The sequence below is a fragment of the Lepidochelys olivacea genome (genome assembly GCF_965140295.1).
Source record: "Lepidochelys olivacea isolate rLepOli2 genome assembly, chromosome: 6".
Classification (NCBI taxonomy): Eukaryota; Metazoa; Chordata; order Testudines; family Cheloniidae; genus Lepidochelys; species Lepidochelys olivacea.
The window spans coordinates 24,720,676-24,745,865 of NC_140416.1; the positions used below are offsets into that span (position 1 = coordinate 24,720,676).

Genomic DNA, 25,190 nt, shown 5'->3' on the forward strand with positions numbered 1-25,190 from the left:
GCACATAAGATGTACACAGAGTTCTTTCATCCTGGGATCACACAGTGCTTTTCCACGTTAATGTAATAACACCCTATATCGGCTCATCTGCAGGGACTGAACCTGGAACCTCTGGATCTTAAAGCCACAGCCACTGTTACTTCAGCTAAACAACCAGCTCTATTAGTTCATACACAAACCTCCACATGTGGTCTTGCACATTGTATTAGTATGGATTATATTAATTAAGCTTCTTGACTACCCTGTGAGACAGGCAAGTAATATTATTCCTGTTCCACATAGACAAGGCCCTTTGTTTTTTTTACTCATTCTTACAAAAAAAAACATCGGGGGTTTCAAAAGTGTTTTGGTTTTTACCCATTTTCAACTGAACTGTGAACCACTCAAGTACATGAAAATACTGATTATGTTAGGAAAATCCAATCCATTACACTAGGTAGATGTATTTGTGTTAGTATATTAGTGTAAGGGTAAATGTGGGGTTGTCTATTTAAATTAAGGCAAGGTCATGGAAGATAAACACACGCACATGTAGGGATATATCTTATGATACTGGGTGCACCGATGCATGTGTGCATAAAGTCCAAAGATGCCTTGAGACAAGAGGAAGAGGGGGACCGAGTCTCAAAGACAGAAATTCTGATCAGTTTACAGGATGAAAGCCTCAATAATAATAATAATAATAATTAAAAAAAAAAAAGGCCATGGTGCTGCTTCTGGCTTGGTGAAGGAAGAAGAGAAGAGTTGCCTGCACTTAGCTGGCTCACTCCCTCTGGAGCCGCTACTGCTGGGAAAGAGCAATAGTAGAGCTGAACTTGGGGCAATCCAGCCCTCACTGGTCTCTGAGGAGGAAGAAGCAGAGGTTCTGTCAAGCCAGAAATCTGATAATCTGGACAACTGCGCCTGCAGATGAGAACCACAAATGGACACAGAAGTGAAGGCAAAAGTGCACAGGAAAATTATAAGCAAAATGGTCTCTTTCTGAAAGGATTTACCAAAAAAGAGCATCCTGGGTAACAGGAAAGCTCAAAGAGACTTGGAAAACCAAGGCAGAGCTCAGAATATGGATATAACTGAGGGGTCCAGAGAATAAAATGGGGAGCAGACCGCCTGGGGGGGGGGGAGCAGAAGAGAAGCTGATCACTAAAACAACTGAAACTCAATTTTACTTAGAGAAGGTTTCTACATCACTGGTAAGGAACGGGAGAATCTCAGCAGAAAGGCAGAAAAGAGCAGATCTATTACAGCAACGCTGTCTGATGGAATACACAAGATTTCTGAATACAGTGAAGGCAGCAAGGAAAGTTACCTATAACAGCTACAACATATTTTTCCTTCCGTCCTGAGCCCTTATGAATTATGTTCAGCAGGAGAGAGAGAATTTTCACCCCCTGAAATTACTCAGGTGGCAAAAGGAACAGATACATCAATCCTGTCTCTGGCAAAATTGCAAGCAGTGTTTCAGGTCCAAGTATATTTTGAGGACACTGACTCTGCCAAAAGAAAATGGAAAGAGAAAAATACACTAGGCATCTTAATACTGGCTTCTGCTAGTAATAAATAACAAGATGGGCAATACCCAGTTACAACTGTAGACCTTGAAATGTTTTTCAGAATTTTTTTTACACATTCTGGGCCAAATTTTGCTCTTAATTTCATGGGTGTAAGAATTTTGTCCATTCCTAGCAATATTTGTATTTCTATTGATAATATATATTGCCATTTACATAATTGTTCATTTTCTTTCCTATTTTGACAGGAGGTGAAGTTGCAATCTATTCTTTTCAGAGTAACAGCTGTGTTAGTCTGTATTCGCAAAAAGAAAAGGAGTACTTGTGACACCTTAGAGACTAACCAATTTATTTGAGCATAAGCTTTTGTGAGCTACAGCTCCGATGCATCCGATGAAGTGAGCTGTAGCTCACGAAAGCTTATGTTCAAATAAATTGGTTAGTCTCTAAGGTGCCACAAGTCCTCCTTTTCTTTTTGCGAATCTGTTCTTTGCTTCCCTCCCTGTCCCCTGCCAAAAGGCCAAACATATGATGTTTAGGATATATCAGTGTATAGAATTTACAATGCAGTCATGATCCCCTATGAACAATATACTTTAATGTTAATAAACACTGAAATTTAACAGTGATTTCTTTTTTTAGAGAAAAAAAGGTCTTTCACCTATGCAGTGTTTTTAAAATTATCCTACAGGAACCAAAGTGCAGTAAAATAGAACATTCCATTATGAAAGGGGGGTGTGATACCATCTCCAATGGATGTTGTACTGATAATTTACACTGATACTTGTATAACTGGAAATTTATCTGGTACACCAAGTACCTTGCTTTTCACTGCTGGTCTGAATGTTGCATGAAAAACAATACACGGAATATTTTAAAATATTGGTGGGCATTTCTGGCTAATACCAACTGTTTTCTGAATATTTTATCTACTTCAACTGGGCCTACAGAGATATTTTTGTAGTATTGGAAGAGCATAAACATACGGCCAGCCACAAATATGATGACTGCCTTGCAAAATTGTCATGATAATTAGCCAGCCCAGGCACAGAGGCTAGGGATTATCCCCTCTTCCACCACCACTATTGCAGCTACTGATCCAGACTGAATGGCGAGAGGAGGAACATATTGCATCGGGATAAATTATTATGATGTGAAGGGAGAACATTAACTTTTTTTTTTTAACTCCGCAGAGGATCCCTCTATCCTGGTGAGTGGACAAGGCTTCATTACACCTCTGATGCACACCCAGGCACGCTGCTAGAGAGCTGGTCCATACACATTGCACATCCCTCCCCCGGGGGCATACAGCACACACAGCACAGAGGTTCCCAGATGTGCAGTGCGCAGGGGGATATTGACAGACCCGCGCCCAGGCACATAAATCACAAACATAGCACGACTATCAATAGGACAGTGCCTGCTGCTCCTTAGAGAAATGATGGGGCGGCTCTGCTCAGGCTGCTGGGCGAGGGAGAGGGGGGCAGACCGAGCAGGGCTCTCCTTCTCCATCACTCAGACAGCGTCCAACCGGCGAGACCAGAGAAATCAACAAAGTCACGCTGCCCGCTCACGTGCACGGTGTTTTCATCCGATGCACTTTTTCGCAGGATTCCCATCCCCCACCCCCCTGGTATTAATTCTCCCCCCACACACACATATCCCAGCAGAGGAAGGCACAGGCTGGAGAAGACGGTAGCCTTGAGCCTGAGGAATCAGATTCTGGCCCCCTATTACTAACTCCATCCCTCCCCCCAGAGCCAACAAGCTGATGGAGAATCGGATTTAACAACCCAAGGCAGCAGCCGCAACGCATTACTCCAGTCCCTGGTGGGGCAGCGATCCTGAACACAACCCAGCATGGGGCCAGTCCTCGTTCCCCCACGCTCCGCCCCATGCATACAGGTTCCCCTTCTCAAAAAAAAAAAAAAAAAGTTGGGTTTTTCATTGTTACTGTTCCGGTTTCGTCTCCAATCCATGCAAAGCCCCGTGTGCACTCACCACTGTGACCGGCGACACCATGTCTTCTCGGTAGGCTTCAAGCTGAACTGCAGTCCCTGACTCTGGCTCTGCGGCTGGGTCCCGGTGCCTGGCGCTTTCCCTTTAAATAGGATCAGAAAATATATCTGTTTTTTCTCAATGCCGATTGTTTTCTGGGTTCTTTTTTAGAACGCAATGACATCATAAAGGCCGGAGCCAATGGGCTGAAGGGAGGGGAGCTGGGGGTGTGACACCAGCCGGCTCTGTCTCAGTCGCCCCTCCCTCTGCCTTCCTCTCTAGGCTCACAACCCGCAGCTCAATAGACTCAGCTCCTAAGGGGAGAGGAATAGGCTGGCAGTTTTCCACTTCTTCCCCTCCCCTCCTGTCCGCCTGATGTCCACAGTAGGTTTCAATGCACACACGTAATCGCACACCAAAACATGGGTACACTTACAGACACGTGCATAAACACATACACTCACAAATACATGTGAGTAAAAATCAGATCCTTCCAGAAAAGCCTGCTGATTTTCACAACCCAGCTCCCAAATAAAGAAAATGTCCAGTTGCTACTTATGTGCCACAAAATTCTAGAATCCAGCACATCGTGGAACCCTAGTGCTGCAAAAAACTTATTCTAGACATGGATTCTGATGGACCCGGCTGTTTTTGTGTGCCGACTCCCAAATTCCACTTCCTAAAGGGCTCACCCACCTGCTACTAGTGTGCCAAAGTCTTCTGGAATATGGCACATCTAGTTGCTACAGGGCAACAAAAAAGTAGATCCAGATCTTGCCAGTTTTTGCCCTACTCTCCAAACTGCTTATAGTTTACCAATCTTTATATATATAAAACGGGACTCGTGAATCCTTTCAAGTAAACCATAGGGGGAAATATTAAAATAACACCATCAATTAAAATAACACCATCAAAATATTAAAATAACACCATCAATCATTATATGTCAGACCACCAACTGAATTACACAATAGATATATGCCCATCAATAAGTTATCATTTCTTATAATATGCACCAAACATGTGCTAGGCAAACTACAGATCAGGAAGGCCATGATGCATACCCTGCAGAGGTTACAATCTAAATATAAGAACAGGAGTACTTGTGGCACCTTAGAGACTCACAAATTTATGAGAGCATAAGCTTTCGTGGGCTACAGCCCACTTCATTGGATGCATAGAATGGAACATACAGTAAGAAGATATATATATATATACATATAGAGAAGGTTAAAGTTGCCATACAAACTGTAAGAGGCTAATTAGTTAAGATGAGCTATTATCAACAGGAGAAAAAAACTTTTGTAGTGATAATCAAGATGGCCCATTTAGACAGTTGACAAGAAGGTGTGAGGATACTTAACTTAGGGAAATAGATTCAATATGTGTAATGACCCAGCCATTCCCAGTCTCTATTCAAACCCAAGTTATTGGTATCTAGTTTGTATATTAATTCAAGCTCAGCAGTTTCTCGTTGGAGTCTGTTTTTGAAGCTTTTCTGTTGCAAAATTGCCACCCTTAAATCTTTTACTGAGTGGCCAAAGAGGTTGAAGTGTTCTCCTACCGGTTTTTGAATGTTATGATTCCTGATGTCAGATTTGTGTCCATTTATTCTTTTGCATAGAGACTGTCTGGTTTGGCCAATATAATGGCGGAGGGGCATTGCTGGCACATGATGGCATATATCAGATTGGTAGATGTGCAGGTGAACGAGCCCCTGACGGCATGACTAATGTGATTAGGTCCTAGCTCTGGCTGGGATGATTTAGTTGGGGATTGGTCCTGCTTTGAGCAGGGGGTTGGACTAGATGACCTCCTGAGGTCCCTTCCAACCCTGATATTCTATGATTCTATGATGGTGTCACTTGAATAAATATGTGACAGAGTTGGCATCAGGCTTTGTTGCAAGGTAGGTTCCTGGGGTAGTGTTTTTGTTGTGTGGTGTGTGGTTGCTGGAGAGTATTTGCTTCAGGTTGGGGGGCTGTCTGTAAGTGAGGACTGGTCTGTTTCCCAAGATCTGTGAGAGTGAGGGATCATTTTTCAGGATAGGTTGTAAATCTTTGATGATGCGCTGGAGAGGTTTTAGTTGCAGGCTGAAGGTGATGGCTAGTGGCATTCTGTTATTTTCTTTGTTGGGCCTGTCCTGTAGTAGGTGACTTCTGGGTACTCTTCTGACTCTGTCAATCTGTTTTTTCACTTCAGCAGGTGGGTATTGTAGTTTTAAGAATGCTTGATAGAGATCTTGTAGGTATTTGTCTCTGTCTGAGGGATTGGAGCAAATGTGGTTGTATCTTAGAGCTTGGCTGTAGACAATGGATTGTGTGGTGTGTCCTGGATGGAAGCTGGAGGCATGTAGGTAAGCATAGCGGTCAGTAGGTTTCCGGTATAGGGTGGTGTTTATGTGACCATCGCTTATTAGCACAGTAGTGTCCAGGAAATGGACCACTTGTGTGGATTGGTCTAGGCTGAGGTTGATGGTGGGATGGAAATTGTTGAAATCATGGTGGAATTCCTCAAGGACTTCTTTTCCATGGGTCCAGATGATGAAGATGTCATCAATGTAGCACAAGTAGAGTAGGGGCGTTAGGGGACGAGAGCTAAGGAGGCATTGTTCTAAGTCAGCCATAAAAATGTTAGCATACTGTGGGGCCATGCGGGTATCCATAGCAGTGCCGCTGACTTGAATGTATATATTGTCCCCAAATGTGAAATAGTTGTGGTGGGGACAAAGTCACAAAGGTCAGCCAACCAGGTTTGCCGTGACATTATCTGGGATACTGTTCCTGACAGCTTGTAGTCCATCTTTGTGTGGAATGTTGGTGTAGAGGGCTTCTACATCCATAGTGTAGATCACCGATGGTGATCTTCCAGAAAACACCATCCTGGCCTCTTCCCTTCTTTACTCATACATCCACCTTCCACATGAATTCCCACATGCCTTTCATGCACCCTATTCTTTCTCTATAATCCCCACTTCTACCCCACCTAGATATCTCTGTGGTCCTAGTTTCTTTTCTCTTCACTCTGACTGAAGTTTCATAGCCACTCCTACTAGTATCCCATTTCCCCTCCCTCTCTCCTCCAACTTCTTTTCTCAATTCACAACCAGTCCCCCTCTTCCTTCAGTCTTATTTAGTAAAGAGACAAGGGTCTTTTGATGCATTTTACTGTTGGGTATGTGACTGTATCTATTCTTCCCACCTAGTCTCTGGCTCTTTAGTGTTTGATGTTCACTTTCTAAATGCCAGGAACAAACCCATATCAACAGATTCTCACTACATGTAGCCTCAGCTCAGCACTGATGCTACTTTTTTGACATCAGTACATACTGGAGAAAGTTGTTTTATGGGCAACAAAAATTTGGTTAAGTGCTTTGCTTAATAAGGACTAAATACTCATGTGCTTACATGCGTTGCTGAATGGGAGTCTGGGTGTTTTTTATTATCTAGACTACCACATTGACATAAAACCATCTTCACATCAAACCAGTGCAAACACTATAAGAGGTTTGCAAAGGTATATCTGAGGGCAGAAGGTCAGCAGGTAAATTTGCTGTTCAGGGCCAAATTCTGTTCTCAGTTACATTTATGCAAACCCACTGACATCAGTGAAGCAGATGACAGGACAAGGAGTAATGGTCTCAAGTTGCAATGGGGGAGATTTAGGTTGGATATTAGGAAAAACTTTTTCACTAGGAGGGTGGTGAAGCACGGGAATGCGTTACCTAGGGACGTGGTGGAATCCCCTTCCTGAGAAGTTTTTAAGGTCAGCCTTGACAAAGCCCTGGCTGGGATGATTTAGTTGGGGATTGGTCCTGCTTTGAGCAGGGGGTTGGACTAGAGGGACCTCCACTGTCATCAGACCTCCAACTCTGATATTCTATGATTCTATGACTGAGGGCAGCATTTTGCCCACCAGCCCATGGTATAACTGAGAAATGTTTCATTCCTTTGTACAGAACCATGAATAAGCCCTTCCAAAATCACCTTGCATTATCTACCAGTTAGAGATGGGCTCTGTAAGTAGAGAGAATGAACTGAAATGTACTATGAGAACAAAATGTCTCTGCAATGAAATTAGTAACAGGTAAATATCAAGTAAACAAAAATAAATGCTTTTCCACACAGCATGAAATCACACGTAGATTTCGCTGCTATAAAGAGTGATCAGGTAGTTGAATACCTTAGCTAGATTTTTAATTAGGCTAGTTAATTTGAAAAGTGTTGCTATATATTCAGGTAAATGCAATCAAATCTCATTCTTTAGGGCACTAACTGAAGAGAGATCAGGAAGAAATTTCTTTGCAATATACAGCATTGCACAATTAAGGCTGAACCAGCCCCACTGAAGTCATAGAATCGATCACAGAATCATAGAATATCAGGGTTGGAAGGGACCTCAGGAGGTCATCTAGTCCAACCCCCTGCTCAAAACAGGACCAATCCCCAACTAAATCATCCCAGCCAGGACTTTGTCAAGGCTGACCTTAAAAATATCTAAGGAAGGAGATTCCACCACCTCCCTAGGTAACGCATTCCAATGTTTCACCACCCTCCTAGTGAAAAAGATTTTCCTAATATCCAACCTAAACCTCCCCCACTGCAACTTGAGACCATTACTCCTTGTTCTGTCATCAGCTACCACTGAGAACAGTCTAGATCCATCCTCTTTGGAACCCCCTTTCAGGTAGTTGAAAGCAGCTATCAAATCCCCCCTCATTCTTCTCTTCCGCAGACTAAACAATCCCAGTTCCCTCAGCCTCTCCTCATAAGTCATGTGTTCCAGTCCCCTAATCATTTTTGTTGCCCTCCGCTGGACATTTTCCAATTTTTCCACATCCTTCTTGTAGTGTGGGGCCCAAAACTGGACACAGTACTCCAGATGAGGCCTCACCAATGTTGAATAGAGGGGAACAATCACGTCCCTCGATCTGCTGGCAATGCCCCTACGTATACATCCCAAAATGCCATTGGCCTTCTTGGCAACAAAGGCACACTGTTGACTCATATCCAGCTTCTCGTCCACTGTAACCCCTAGGTCCTTTTCTGCAGAACTGCTGCCGAGCCATTCGGTCCCTAGTCTGTAGTGGTGAATGGGGTTCTTCCGTCCTAAGAGCAGGACTCTGCACTTGTCCTTGTTGAACCTCATCAGATTTCTTTTGGCCCAATCCTCCGATTTGTCTAGGTCACTCTGTATCCTATCCCTACCCTCCAGCATATCTACCTCTCCTCCCAGTTTAGTGTCATCTGCAGACTTGCTGAGGGTGCAATCCACACCATCCTCCAGATCATTTACGAAGATATTGAACAAAACCGGCCCGAGGACCGACCCTTGGGGCACTCCACTTGATACCGGCTGCCAGCTAGACATGGAGCCATTGATCACTACCCGTTGAGCCCGACAATCTAGCCAACTTTCTATCCACCTTATAGTCCATTCATCCAGCCCATACTTCTTTAACTTGTTGGCAAGAATACTGTGGGAGACTGTGTCAAAAGCTTTGCTAAAGTCAAGGAACAACACGTCCACCGCTTTCCCCTCATCCATAGAGCCAGTTATCTCGTCATAGAAGGCAATTAGATTAGTCAGGCATGACTTGCCCTTGGTGAATCCATGCTGACTGTTCCTGATCACTTTCCTCTCCTCTAAGTGCTGCAGAATTGATTCCTTGAGGACCTGCTCCATGATTTTTCCAGGGACTGAGGTGAGGCTGACTGGCCTGTAGTTCCCAGGATCCTCCTTCTTCCCGTTTTTAAAGATGGGCACTACATTAGCCTTTTTCCAGTCGTCCGGGACTTCCCCGGATCACCATGAGTTTTTAAAGATAATGGCCAATGGCTCTGCAATCACATCCGCCAACTCCTTTAGCACTCTCGGATGCAGCGCATCTGGCCCCATGGACTTGTGCTCGTCCAGCTTTTCTAAATAGTCCCGAACCACTTCTTTCTTCACAGAGGGCTGGTCACCTCCTCCCCATGCTGTGCTGACCAGTGCAGTAGTCTGGGAGCTGACCTTGTTCGTGAAGACAGAGGCAAAAAAAGCATTGAGTACATTAGCTTTTTCCACATCCTCTGTCACTAGGTTGCCTCCCTCATTCAGTAAGAGGCCCACACTTTCCATGACTTTCTTCTTGTTGCTAACATACCTGAAGAAACCCTTCTTGTTACTCTTAACATCTCTTGCTAGCTGCAACTCCAGGTGTGATTTGGCCTTCCTGATTTCACTCCTGCATGCCCGAGCAATATTTTTATACTCTTCCCTGGTCATTTGTCCAATCTTCCACTTCTTGTAAGCTTCTTTTTTGTCGTTCAAGATCAGCAAGGATTTCACTGTTAAGCCAAGCTGGTCACCTGCCATATTTACTATTCTTTCTACACATCGGGATGGTTTGTCCCTGTAACCTCAATAAAGATTCTTTAAAATACAGCCAGCTCTCCTGGACTCTTTTCCCCCTCATGTTATTCTCCGAGGGGATCCTGCCCATCAGTTCCCTGAGGGAGTCAAAGTCTGCTTTTCTGAAGTCCAGGGTCCATATTCTGCTGCTCTCCTTTCTTCCCTGTGTCAGAATCCTGAACTCGACCATCTCATGGTCACAGACTCCCAGGTTCCCATCCATTTTAGCTTCCCCTACTAATTCTTCCCGGTTTGTGAGCAGCAGGTCAAGAAGAGCTCTGCTCCTAGTTGGTTCCTCCAGTACTTGCACCAGGAAATTGTCCCCTACCCTCTTCAAAAATTTCTTGGATTGTCTGTGCACCGCTATATTGCTCTCCCAGCAGGTATCAGGGTGATTGAAGTCTCCCATGGGAACCAGGGCCTGCAATCTAGTAACTTCTGTGAGTTGCCCGAAGAAAGCCTCGTCCACTTCATCCCCCTGGTCCGGTGGCCTATAGCAGACTCCCACCACGACATCACCCTTGTTGCTCACACTTCTAAACTTAATCCAGAGACACTCAGGTTTTTCTGCAGTTTCATACTTGAGCTCTGAGCAGTCATACTGCTCCCTTACATAGAGTGCAACTCCCCCACCTTTTCTGCCCTGCCTGTCCTTCCTGAACAGTATATATCCATCCATGACAGTACTCCAGTCACGTGAGTTATCCCACCAAGTCTCTGTTATTCCAATCACATCATAATTCCTTGACTGTGCCAGGACTTCCAGTTCTCCCTGCTTGTTTCCCAGGCTTCTTGCATTTGTGTATAGGCACTTGAGATAACTCGCTGATCGTCCCTCTTTCTCAGTATGAGGCAGGAGCCCTGCCCTCTCGCACGCTCCTGCTTCCTCCCGGTATCCCACTTCCCCACTTACGTGAGGGCTTTGGTCTCCTTCCCCCAGTGAACCTAGTTTAAGTTAGCCTCCTCACTAAGTTAGCCAGCCCGCTTGCGAAGAAGCTCTTCCCTCTCTTTGTTAGGTGGAACCTTGCTATCCTCTTAAAAGGAGCAGAACTAGGGACCAGATTTTTAAAGGTTTTTAGATGCCTAAAGATACATGTAGGTGCCTACTGGGAATGTCAAAAATCTGGCCCTTGATTCTTAGCCAAACTCATCTGTTTGTTTGAGCCTTTACTTACCCAACACAGTAGGGTGTATATATTCAAATTTGTGTGCATTTTGGTATTGGCTTTTACTGTTGTAAGACACTCAAAGGGCCTACTATGGTCACCAGTTGTACATCTTTTAATTGTTTCTTGTGAGGTTTTTATCTTGTTGGATATTAACTGTGGTTAAAGACAGATCCAGCAAATCTTGTATTGCTCCATTCATACAGATACTCAATATAGTTCTTTGTAATAGTATAAACTGTAACATGGGTTTATTATTTTAGTAACTAGCTCAAAGAAACATACTACAAGTGATGGGGAACACTGGGGAAATGTCTTAACTACCCAATCCCAGGGAGGTACTTTGAAAATTAATCTAATTTAGCATAAGGCATTATATGATCTGGTTGAACTGCATACTATGGGTCAGGCATATCATCTTAAGATCATTTCCTGCACAAGCTATTATTAATAATTTGTTATGGGTTGTTGCCTAGAAGTCCCAATCAGGGAAGTATTGTGCCAGGCACAATGAAATCATGATCCCTGCTGCAAAGAGCTTACGATCTAAATATAAGATGAAACTATACTGTTTCCCAACATTATTAATAGCACACCAGTTTCATTATAGCTAATACATTATTCCCAACACTTTAATGTCTGTTTCTATGGTATCAAAATAAGTGATAATGTAAAATGAGTATTCCTCCTAAGTCTGGTACAATGCTGGAAATCATGGCTTGGAACACAAAAACTAAAATTCTCTGCTTATCATAATGAAAACACTAACAGAACAGATCCTCACACAAACACCCTCCATTTGGAGAAACAGTATGTCAGGCAACCATTGGAGTCACTTTGGCTGGTTTGTGAAGGAAAGAAAAGGAATACAGGATGCAATGAGCTGATGAGCTGATAAACTTGTTCTTGGAATATGGGAGTATCTTTTTTGTTGTTGTTGCAGGAACTGGATTCCTCCCTCTAGTTTAGGATTACTTTTCTGACTGATGCAGGAGAGATTGTGATGAGCCTCATGAAAACAAACATTTTGTTTAAAGTACAGCTTTAGGGAATTTGTTAATAGGAAATTTATTGCAGTTTTGATTTTTTTTCTTTAAAAACATGCTCACAGTGAGCATGAACAGAGTTCAATAACAGTCATGTGATCATACATTTACCCGGTCAGGGTTTGCAAAACAGAACTTCAGGGATTTTTGTGTGTGTAACAGTGTGGAAATGGCTTTGGTGAACAATGTCTGTGGGTTATGAAAAGAGAGAGAGAAACTACCTCTTAAGAATTTGGTTTTTGGTCTGATAATGAAGTTTTTCCTTCCATATTTTCCCCCTTGGTGGACTCCTATGCAGGGGGAGTCAGTGGATCCAGGTAGCACTGACCTGAAAGCTAGTCTCTCTAGGCTAAATAGTCAATGGTGGTTCCCAATTACATGCACTCAGAGCCTAATCCAAAGGACTATGAAGTCAATAAAAGTACTTCAATGGATAAGGCCCATGATGGTGCATGTCAGCCTCAGAGTATGCTATTATTTGTATTACCATAGCACTCGGAGCTCCACTCATGGACCAGGGCCCCTTATACTAAGTGTTTCACAAATCCAGAACGAAAGGACGGTCCCTTCCCAAAGAGCTTATATATTGGTTTACATTACAATGGCTATCTTAGTAATATGAAGGGCTAGAAATATTTATGTAACTGAACTCTTAGCAGCAATCTATATTCTTCTTATCCAATGGTGTCTATTGTCCCTAGTTACAGGCTAAAGCAGTAGTAACAGACCTCTGATCTCCAGGTGCCTCTCAGAACATGGAAGCCCCATAAGCTTTCCTAGTTTGCAGCCCCAAGATCTGCTAGAACAAGCTATGTTTTCTGATAATATAGCCAGGGGTGTACATTCTGTTTCAGACTTTCAAATCTATTATTAATACTAAAGTGCCTGGGAACAAAACCACTGAGGAAAGCAAAAACAGATGTGTGATCTAGTAAGTACTAGAGATGCTTTATTTAAAGAATCATCTGTCAGGCATTCCTTGGTCTGCTCCTTCCTGACTTCTCATATTCGTTATTTGGAGCACTTTGTTACTGAAATCCAGACTACTTTCATATGCCAGGGCCTGTGGGATTTATCCAAGAAAATGTTATAGAAAATGTTTATTTTCAATTACATCCATCAATATTTGAGTTCAATGACACTCCTTTCGGTTTCTATACCAACCAATATGCACATATTCTGTTTTTTCTACCCAACTGTATATAATTTATACAAAGAAATCTAGTGCTTTCTCCTTTAGAGGGCAACTATAAGCTATTCCTCCTTGTACCAATTTTTTTTCCCAAAGCCCAGAGAAATCTCGAAATTACCTCATCTCACTTCAGCAGAACTCCCATGATGACAATGTGAATGGGCTCAAGAGTAGCCTTTGACCCTGTGAAGTAACTAAACATTTGGACCCTGATCCTGCTATGAGCTCCACACAGGTAATTGTCAGGCCCTTAATTACCCTCATCTATTATATGATCAGTAACTTATTATCACTTCAGCATTACTCAATGAGAAAATATGCTCATCTTAAGAACTACTGCTGTTTCTTCCCTTTTTTGTTTCTCTCCCTCTTCCCTACGTATGTCTCTCCTCCTTTCTTCTTTCCCAATTTCCACCCCATAAGCTTCACTTCCATCCTCTTCCCCATTCCAGCTGCTAAAATGATCAAAGTGAAATAGTTAAAACTGAAACATAGTGTGCCATGTGTAGACTCAGAGTTAACACCATGACAAAATGAATGGGGGACAATGCAAGTTCACACCAATGCTTTAGGCTCTCTACAGATTCAGGAAGATAACTGTATCTGTTCACTTTTGGAAGGTTTTCTTCACAGCCATGAGTGTTAAAAACTTTATATGTAAGATTAGAGTCCATCACATACATACAATCGAACCTGATCAAGACTGCAGGTTTACTAATTAGATTTTTTTCCAGTAGCTACCCTCCTCCCCAAAAAAATATTAAGGGTGAGTCACTTTTTTTACTTTTCCAGCCCAGAAGTGGTTCAAAAATCTAAGTTTTTAAACCACATATATTTGTATTATTCTTCAAAATCAACTACAGGCATGTAACCAATCAATGGAGATTGACAAGAATTGCAAATCTTCCAATTAAAATAAATAGAGTAAACCCAGTCCATACCAAATAAATCCACTAATACTCTAGTGGGGAGCTAAGATGAATTGACTACAACTTCAAAAAATTGTGCCCCATTTCTCTGTGTAAAATGCATCTACAGTTACAACAGATAGTAGGGAATTATCTGTGCACCAGTGATTCAGTTACCACATGAGTCTCAACAAGTCCTGTTAACTGCAGTACTGCTCATCTAAGACGAACAGGGGAAGGCTGGGCTTGTCTCAGACAAGCAATATGCAAGAACAAAGATTGCATGCAATTAAACATTTGAGTTGCAAAGCAGAATAAAAGCAGGACAACTACGGTACAAAAATCTGCTCAGAATCATGCAGACACACGAATCCATCTGAGCCTTCAGACGAAACAAACTGCAGTTGTAAGGACAGAGGGAATGAGAGCACATAGAGGGAACAGATATCAGCCCAAAACAATGTGCTGCCCAAGATAGTCCTTTCTTCTCCTCACAGAAGAACAATGCTTTCCGAGGTTCCGAGTCGATAAGCACAAGAAGAACTGGATGGGGAAACACAAACTGAGACTGAGAAGTTATACATTGGCTGTCAAAGCGACTGCACTATTTAGTTCAAGATTATCAAAAGTGGCTGGTGATTTTGGGTGCTCGGCTTGACACCTTCAGGGGGCCTGATTTGTGCAGGGCATTTCTGAAAATCTAGCCCTATGATGTGGCAGAGAGGAGTGGTTAAGGAGAGCCTGTAGGCCCAGTTAGCCTTATCCCCACTATACATGCAACCAATGGCAAGCCTGGAAGTGGAATAAAATGAAAGAACCTGGCTCAGTTTAGGGCTGGCCAGCCAGGACGGAGGACAGAGCTCTGCCTCTCTGCCTGAAGGGAGCATTGCCTGTAGAGATGTGAGGAGATGGGCTTGATAGCCAGAGCAGCTAGACTCCAAGGACCAAGTGATGCACTAATAAGGGACTGTTTGTAAACCAAGCTCGAAAGAAACAGCAGAGGCCCTGCATGGGAGGATTGGTGGGCCGACCAGTAGTGAGTTAGCTTTGCTTTTTGCTAAGCCCCTCCAACTCCTGCAGAAGGACATAGGACTGAAGGGACAATTAGCTGGTGGGCTGAAGCCCACCTCAGTGGACACCAGAGACCAAGACTTCTTCTGGAAGGTCCACAAGGGGTTGCTGCTCCAGCCATGCCACTACAGCCCCCTTTTATGATCTCTTCAGTTGGGCACCCAAAAGTTACAGCACCTGAAATCATCAGATACTTTTGAAAATCTTGATGTTGGAGTGCAGGTACTTTTCAGGCCACTGTGAGGTCAAACCAAGCCATTAATGAGTTCATACAAGCTATTCTACTAAAAAAAGTGGCAATCAATATGTTAGATTTTCCCATAAAAATACACCAGCAGCAACAAGCAATACACAGATTTTATACCAGCTCGATTTCCATTGATCTTTAGGAGCCATTTATTGCACACATTCTCATTACTCACTTACTAATGGAATATTAACAATTCCTTAGGGTCATTCTAGGGACATGGGAGCAGTACTGGGAGTGTGCTTTGCACCCCCATTCACCTGCTATATTAGGTACCAATATAACATTGAGGACCCTGCACAGAAGGAAATAATCAGATCATGGAATCAGAACCTTTCATTGCAGTAACATCATTTGCAGTGGCGGACAACTTTTCCTCTCAAGCTTGGATTTCCAGGCCCCTTTCTGATACACACAGCTAAGTTTGATGCAATGAAACTAAGTTTGGCTTGTACTAAACCTTAATTTTTAATTAGTATTATCTTGTATTTTTTTATTCAGAATTGGTCAGGCAAAAATGTTGGTATTACAGCTGTTCAAAAAAATCTGTCAAGATATTTCTTGATAGAGTTTTTTTTAAGAAAATGCCCGTTTTCATCAATGTTTGGGTCAAACTGAATTTTTTTGGCTCTTGGTCTAAAATTTTCAGTTCAAACAAAATTTGCTTTTTCTATTTTTTTAATCTAAAATTTTCACAGGGAAAAAATAATTTCCCAACCAGCTCTCATTAGCATGATAAAAATGCTTCTTTAAACATGTTGTGAACTTAGTGATAGCTAGAGCTGGTTGAACTATTCATTTAAAATAGATTATGTGATGAATTTAGCCCTTTTTTTCTGTTTTCAGGATCAAATTGATCCTGGTTTTTTGCAAATGCATTTATTATTTACCAATGTTCAGAGAATAGTTTGCATACAGAGAATAGTTCCCAACAGAGTGGAAACATGGACTAACCAAAGACTATTCCATCAACTTTATACATGTTGTATGAATATTTATGGGTTAGGGATTGTTTTCTGGCTTTATGTGGGAGATAGCTTACCTACAGGAATGAAAGTTACCAGGGGGTGATGAAAGCAAATTCTTAAGCTTGTAACCAATTTGGTGAAGGCTCAACCCTGGAGGAAATTGCCAATACTTGTTTGACTTACTTGGGTCATGCCGACAGAAAAGAGTATCAGCTTTGTTTATGTATTTCAGGGAGGTGGCTTAGCTATGCCTGCAGAAGAACTTCTTATGCTGCATCCACACTAGGGGGTCCTGCTGCCGTAGCTATACTGGCCAACGCTCTGCAGACAAGACATACTCCTCTCTCTCTCTCCCCAAAATCTCCTCCTGGGTGTCCTGCTGCCACCTCAGACGTAATTCTCTGGCCCACAGCTTTGTCTGTGAGTGAGCACACAAAACAACTGAGGACAAGGTGTCTTCAAGCCTTCAACTGTCTTTATGCTCCCTAATCCTGGGTGAGCTGTGCACCAGGCCAATCCCCCACTGTAAATCAGAGCAACCCAAAGGCTGCTGTAATTTACACTATCTGCCAGTGGCCCCCTACAGCAGCATTTTGACAGCCGAGGTTTGCCAGGGTACAGATATAAATCACATATGTTCCTTTTCCCCAGTCACATCCCATGCACTGGCACCCTGGGAGCGGGGTTGGCATATGAGCTCTTCCACTGGCTCTGTCACTAGATGATCCCTTTACACTAGATTGTTCTTCCCATGGTAGGCTATGAAGGGCAGTGCAACATGCCCACAGCACAGCCTAGGGATGGCTGCGTCCTAAAACTGAGTTTATTATTTTCCTCCCAAGCCCTGCTCCTCTCGTGCTCTGTCACTACTGACAACATCAACCTTCCACTTCCCCCAAGCTCACAGTCTTGGTGCAATCTTTGACTCAGTTCTTTCCTTTTCGGAGTCTGGCTCTTGCCAGACTTGTTGATACTTTCTCTACAACATCTCCAGAATATGTCCCTTCCTCGCAGTTCCCATTGCCCAAACACTTGTCCACACTCTAGTTATCTCCCATATTTATTGCTGTAACCTCTTCCTTTCCAGCATCACCATCTCCTACCTCTCAAATATAGGTCAAATAACCAAAGATTTCAATTGGTTCTGTTGCATATTGTCTTGTTAAACCATGAAACCTACCTAGGATAAAAGGTAGGCAAATTAAAATAATTTCTTTCCTTCTCTACTCTACAATCTAGTCCAGCCCTCTGGACTAGATGACCTCTTGAGGTCCCTTCCAGCTCTGTTTCTATGATTCTACATTCCTTGCCCCTCTTGATCAAACCTGACTGCTGATAGAGCTTGTCAGAAAATGGGCATTTCCCCCCTCCCTCTCCCCCCCCCGAACATATTAATGAAAATGTCAACTTTTCATCAACCCCCACACCTAAATTTGGGTGTTTGTTTTTTGACCAAAAAGGCAAAAACCAAATGTGCAGAAAGCCAACACTTTTTGTGAGAAATTTCATCTAGTCAAAAACCAAATTTGCTTTAAAAACAAAGCAAAACCCCTACCAGTTTTCATGGATTTTTTTTTTTTAACTAACCTTATTGTAGATAGCTCTTCTCTCTTACTTGCTGCTTTGTACTGTTTTCCATGTCATACCATACCCCTGGAAAATTCTTCCAATCAATGTATCTCTCTGCCCCAGTGGTTCTCAACCTGTGGGCCAATCAGCACAGAGCTGCAGCCCATGTGACATCCTAGGGCCATACAGGTTGTACTGGATGCAGCCCACATAACACACTGTGGGCCACAATGGTAAATAGGTTGAGCCACACTGCTGTACCCTCACCTCCACTAAGAAGCTCCTGAACAATCATCTGTTCCATGCTGCTGTGACCAAACAATGCTGTGTTTATCTGCAGGTACTTGTTCATTTTGATATTGCTGTGTACTCACCTGTATCCATCTGTGCCATTAGTCTGTAAGCCCCTTAGGCAGGCATTCCACTCTTTGTCTGACCCTCAGTTTTGTAAAGCACTGGGTACATCTAATGGCACTACGGGCCTGAGAAACTCCCACTGACTTCAGTGGGCTTTGTATTAGGCCCTTTAAGAATAATTAACAAAATAAAAAGTAAAATGAAAGATAAATGCAAATAAAATTATTCTTAATAATAGGTAAAGGGGGAGGAGAGTAAGAGGGCAATAGTGGGGAATGAAATTATTCATGAGGGACAGTCACAACACCCAGGACTCTAGAAACAGTTTGCAAGAGTTGTGTCTGTAGATGTACATATCCAATAAGCCTGTGTCTTTATCTTTTTATACTGCATTTAAGCACGTTAATTAAACGCTCCCAGTAACCTGGAACTCGGCTTGTTCCTGTAACTTCATTAGTTGGCATGCTAGAGTGCTGTGACTGGTGTTTTGCTTGGCACACCATTGAACTGCAGGACAGTGAATAATGAAGGAATTAAGGAAGGGTGAACCAATTCGGGTAAGTGAACATGCTCCTTCACCTTCAAATCTTCACCCATTTGGAATTGAACTGAAACCAAACCTTTCCTGAGATCATTCCAAGACACTCACTTCTGGCTTGCAGCAGAGACCAGAGGTGCCTGAAGTCTCATGAGAGCCTTCATTCTTGTGAGATTTCCAGCTTGTTTTATAGACTCAAGATGCTCAGGTGAACACTAGAGGGTTTGGATGCCTGGCCAAACCGTTCCACTAAACTTTTTGAGGTGCCCCACCTCAAGGAGGAATTTCCAATAAGGACAGATGGAGGAAGGATGTGGTGACCTGCACAGCTTTGGAGAGGATGAAGAGGGAAGGCAGCATGTCCTGGGGAAGAGGGCACTGGACTAGGAGTCAGAGATGTAGGTTTTACTCCCAGCTTTGCTGCTTACTTGCTGTGTGACCCTGGGCAAACCACTACTTTTCTCTGTGCCTGTTGGCCTGTCTGCACTAAGGAAATGGAGCCATGTTTTAAAGCAATTTTTTTTTAACACCGCTTTCCCCTAAGGGTCTCCCTGCACCCCAGTGAACTTTGAACATAGCTAACTGAAGCTGGTCAAAACATGCAACAGAAAGCACGTACAAGTCTGCTTTTGGAATTCACTGTAGTATATTTCGGGGCCTGGCGAACTCCAGCCAGCTCTCTGTGTTCACATTCAGCTTGTTTGAAAATGGCTTTCCCCCCTACCATTTCCTAGTGCTGACATTGCCCCGGTGCCCCACAATTCTGAGCTTGCCTACACTACTGAAGTAATGGAGAACACTGGAGCTGGGCTCTATTGGTCGTCTATACTGGTGTCACAGCTACCTGTTACTATGGAAACTGATCTGTGACAGGCATGAATAAAAAATAAAAATTAACAATTGGAACCTGAAATGTCTGCTTAGTTTTCTTTTCTCCCTGTACTATTCCTATGGGAACAGCTGAAAGCCTCATGGAGACAGTCCCAGATTCTACTGTAAAACTAACTCCACATCCCCCTTTGTCAGTTACCCGCAACTGAACAATCAGCAATATTCTTAGCAGATAGAGGTAAAAGTAGCAAAAGCCTTAAGTCAGCAGGAAAAGCCCCCGAGTGTGCAAAAACAAAGCCTAACGGGAACAGGAAGCAATGTAAAAAACACAGTGTGGTCTGTCTTTCGTAAATTCTCTGGCTTGCTAAGGGCTGGCAGAAGAGAATGTCACACAGAGCAGACCAGCACTATGGCCGTTTACTGGATGCTCCTGAAACAGGTGGGCCAGACACACAAGAGAAGCTACTTTATTATGCACTTAATACACAGGTGCAGGTGAGTGCAATGGCACAAGCACAGAGTGCTGTGGGGTTAAAGGGCTAGAATGCTTTTTTGATTTAATAATATGGCATATTCTAGATTTCCCACATGCATGTGCTACGGGTACTTGACAGCTGGCTCTTTTTAAGAATCTGATTCAAATCCAACAAAGATTAGAGTAGCCAAAAGGGTATTTTCTTCCTGACTCGTAGGCAATGAAGGTCCTTATTGAAAATGACTTTGTCTCTGTTTCTTTGACTCTACAGCTCAAGGCTAGCTCTGGTCTTACATAAATGAATAGACTATGCTTGGCCACAATGAGCCAAGCTGAAGGCAAAAAAGCCTGCAGCTTCCCCCACAGTCCAACCTCTCCCTACCAGGGCTGGCTCCAGGCACCAGCGAAGAAAGCAGGTGCCTGGGGCGGCCAATAGAAAGGGGCGGCACTCTGTCCGTGATTGGGGCGGCACGTTCGCGTCTTCGGGGGCAGTTCAGCTGCGGGTCCTTCTCTCCCTCTCTGGCGGCAGGTCCTGCTTTTTTTTTTTTCTTTTATTTTCTTTACCGCTTGGGGAGACAAAGAAGCTGGAGCCGGCCCTGCTCCCTACACTCACCCCCACCCCACCCCTTCCCACCAAAAATGGGCCTGGCTGATGGGAATGTATTTCCCATTTCCCCAGTTGATCTGACAACTTTACTCGCTCTGAGGACAAAAGCCACTGGATATTGTAGCCTGAGGTGGCCCTATGACAGAGAGAGAGAGATCCTAGTAGAAGAAGGAAGCTCAAGATCTCCCACAGTGGTACAAACCCAGCAGACAGTAGAGAGGCCATTATGCCTGGAACAGGAAATGGAGGGGACACATGTGAAGGCCTGTGGGTAGCTCTAGCAGAAAAGTGATGTTCCTGGGGTGTTAGTTATTGCCTTGAAGCAGGACTCACTGGGTGAAATTCTATCACTTGTGTCATGCAGGAGGATGATCACAATATTCATTTCTGACCTTAAGAATCTATGAGCAAAGCAGTAGGAAAAACTGGCTTGACAGGAGGAGACCAACAACAGCAGCTGAAATAGAGGCTCAGACAGAGATCACCTGCAAAAAAACTGGTAGTGAGGCAGTGATCTATAGGGAGAAGCCTAGTTTTGAGGAGGATCATGAATCAACCTGCTCAATTGTGGGCTCTCACCGCCTCTTAAAATTAGGCCAGTTCTTTCAGTGTTAAATATGGATTTTGGTGCCTAGTTTTAGACACACAGTTTAGTTTTACACAAGCGTAAAAATTTTGACCATAACCTTTGTCGTCTGGGAATCTAAAACAGTTTAATCAACATTAAATAAAGCCTTATTATTGGTATTGCAATAGCACCTACGGGCACAACCACGTAGGCCCAGTGATGGGAGTTAGGTGCCTAAATACAGTTAGTGGCTCTGGGCCCTAATTAAAGACTGCCCTTTCAGTGAAGATCTTACAATCTAAATAGGTGAGACATACAAAGGAAAAGTTACCCCTATTTTAAAGATGGGGACCCAAGGCACAGCAATTGGATAACTTACCTTCCTGTAGCACATCAGTGGCAGAGCCAGGAATGCGACCCCAGTCTTCCTGAATCCCACCCAGAGCCTTCACCACAAGACTGTCCTTTCTCTCTAATTAAATCTCTAATAATCCTCATTTAAAAACCTCTAAATTTCATCACACTGTGAGATGGGGTGAAGCATAGAACAAAAAGGATGGGAACAGAGGTGAAATAGATCTGATATGGTCCAATGACCAAGTTACTACTGTTGTCCTCCCCCACAGTGTAAACTGTCTGTGTTATATATATATAAAAAAGGAACAAAACCTTGGTGCTGATAACATTTTCTGTATGGTACAGATAGAATCAAACATTCCAGGAACTGAATCAATAATGAATTTGTTTTCATGCTTCCTGAGTTCTGAATTTATTGTTTCAAACTACTAATTATGTCTATTGGCTGGCCTTTGCTTCCTACACTCCTGTCCATTCTGGTTAGCACTGAATGGTTTCACATTTGGGGGTATAAATATTCACCTAGCTCCTCAGAGATCCAAAGGAGACCAATGCCAAAATACTACTCGGGGGAAAAAAGCATATCATATCTCTGATGCTAGCACTACCTGCTACTGACCTGATATGGGAGAAAAGTGTGATCAAAATGAATATCATGCCAAGCATTTGGTATTACTTCTAATAACCCCACTGTTATTCACCAACACAAAAATAACAAAATGTAAAAGTTATCAGTGGATTTGTTTGGTGGATTAAAAAAAATGAGATTATTTATGATTCTAAAAACACAGAGGGACTCAGTCTCACAGCCACGCCCATGTTCCAGGCACATTAGATCATCCAGTCTGGCCACCTCTATGACACAGGCAACAGAACTTCATTCACTAACTCCTGTATGGACTCCGATAACTTGTTTCACTAATGCATGTCTTCCAGAAAGGCACCCAGTCTTGATTTGACAACTTCAAGAAATGGAGAATCCATCACTTCCCTCTGGAGTTTGTTCTAGTGGCTAATCACCCTCACTGTGATTTTTCTGCCAGGGCATGCAACCTCAGATATAGTCTCAATTAGTTGTTGTCAAAGTCCAGCCTGAGCTGGTTAGAAATTGAGTAACATTAGCTGTGCCTAACCTAGAACCTTGGTAGAACTATTTCCACTTTCCTTCAGTCTGTGCCCTCGGCATTTTTAACATAACCTCAGAGCCACACAGCATAGCTGTGGAAAGGAGTGGCACTTGACCCAAAATTCCCTTCTTAAAGCAGGGGAACTACAGCCCATTATTCACAATAACTGTAGCATGCTTTCATTGTGTAGGGATGGGGATCACAAGGGTCTGAGCAATTTAGGGGCTAATGGTGCTTGGAGACCAGTGGGGCCAAGTGTTGAAACAGAAAGAACTAAGAAACTACACATAATCCCCCAGGTTTACTACTGTAGATATTTACAGTTTAGAAACAATGGCTGGAGTTCTATGCTGTGCCTCTCAGAGGTCCAATACAGAAAGGTCTCTTTAAGCCATCTTTATGCTTCTCCAGAATTCTGTGCTATGGGGTCCACTCCATCACTTGGCATAAATTAGAGCATTAATTTATAGCAGCCTCTCAAGGAATGCCTTGAGAGTTGCTCTGCAGCTTGGAACAACCCAGAATCCTGTTAGTGGCTCTCTGTCCACCTCCTGACCCACTCTCTTCCTCCCCCCACCACCAGTAGGCCCCTGACTATAGTTATCCCTATGCAGTGCCTGTGTGGCAGGGATTCTTCCAGGTTGGATGCCTAGTAGAAGGGCTAATCCCTATCTTTATTTTTAAACACAAACTGTAAGTCCTTTGTTTGAACCAGAACAGAAGTTTCTGATACAAGCCACTCTCTGTTTTCTAAATACAATTGCCCCCACTGAATTTATCTCCAATATATATACAGCCTTAAGCCAAGCAAAACAAAAGACAGGTCAGGTAAGAAACAGTGTTACACTGATGTGGGAAATCTGTCTATGTAAAACTCATAAATTCTGGATGAGCGTAATTAAGCACTGGAACAATTAACCAAGGGGCTTTGTGGATTTTCCATCACTGGCAATTTTTAAATCAAGATTACATATTTTTCTAAAAGATATTTTTTACTGCAAACAGGAATTATTTGGGGAAAGTTCTATGACCTCCATTATACAGGAGATAAGACTAGCTGATAACAGTGATCGCTTTGGGCTTTGCAATCGATGAATCATAGAACCACAGTGGACATCATAGATCAGGGAAATCCAGACTCCTCCAAGCTCAGTGGATTTTCAACTAAAATATGAGATTTTTCTTTTCTCCTTAATTGTACATGGAGTCCATCCCCCTCAATGAGCCTTCCTGCTCTAAAACCCCAACTAGATATGGCTGATGCTGATGTACCAGTGAGGTGATCTTCCATATTTCTTTAGTGTAACTTTCACATATATTTGAGCAATTGCATTGGCTTTCTCTACATTTTTCTTCCAGGAGACAAGAAAGACAGGAATTGAAGAAAGTGAGGAGTCACATACCTGAAGCACACAGACTTTAGTAGTAATTTTAAGTGTTCTTCTGCACAAGCATCTACATTTTTGCATCTGATACATATTTCCGGTTTAGCACAAAGGAGCCCTGTTTGTCATTAGAGATCACCTATCAGGGCTGCGGGAAGAGGGGGGCTGCAGGAAGAGACGGCCCGGCCCACACTGCTTTCTACAGCCCCCATTGGCATGGAACGGCGAACCACGGCCAGTGGGAGCTGCGATCGGCCGAACCCGCGAACGCTGCAGGTAAACAAACCGTCCCGGCCCGCCAACAGCTTTCCCTGACGGCCCGTATGCCAAAGGTTGCCAATCCCTGACCTAGATTTTGAGGAAGGGCCAGCCGTAGACAATGTATAATGGGCAATAAAACAGCTGAATCTAGATTTAAACAAGAAAGAGGAGAATTACAAATGGTTGAGAAGTCTAACTAGCAGCTTTACTCTTGCAAAAGACCATGGTAGGAGAAGTTTCCAGTAAGGCCAATATATTACCTCTGGTGCTTTGTTTAGAATAATTCATGGGACTAAGGAATCGCCGTAACTGGAGTTGGAGTTTGCTTGCTTTTACTGCAGCTGATGGAAGCTGGCTGTTTTTCCTGTGACCATATATGCACTGTAAAGAAACAAGCTGCTTCAGCTAAAATCTCTCCCTCAAGGCCTTTCTCATGACTCTGAAAGTTGAAATGTCGAGAGGATTATGAACGTGGACCCTAGTGGAACATGTGTACATAATCTCTTTCAAAGAGTCCCCTTATCAGGGTAATACTCAAGGGCTTTGTTCTTTGTTTTCCATAGCAGATCCAGTAATTATCGCTGTATAAACAGCCTGAAGTGAAGCTGACATAGA

General features: G+C 43.1%; 1 protein-coding gene across 1 annotated transcript in view; it reads right to left on the bottom strand.

Annotated features, from left to right (window-relative positions):
- TMEM86A (transmembrane protein 86A) overlaps nt 1-25,190 on the bottom strand; it is an 81,196-nt gene that overhangs the window by 35,139 nt on the left and 20,867 nt on the right. Inside the window, exon 3 of the mRNA XM_084631643.1 lies at nt 3,513-3,612. Coding sequence (XP_084487769.1) covers nt 3,513-3,533 — 21 coding nt within the window. The 5' untranslated portion in view covers nt 3,534-3,612. The remainder of the gene's footprint in view (nt 1-3,512; nt 3,613-25,190) is intronic.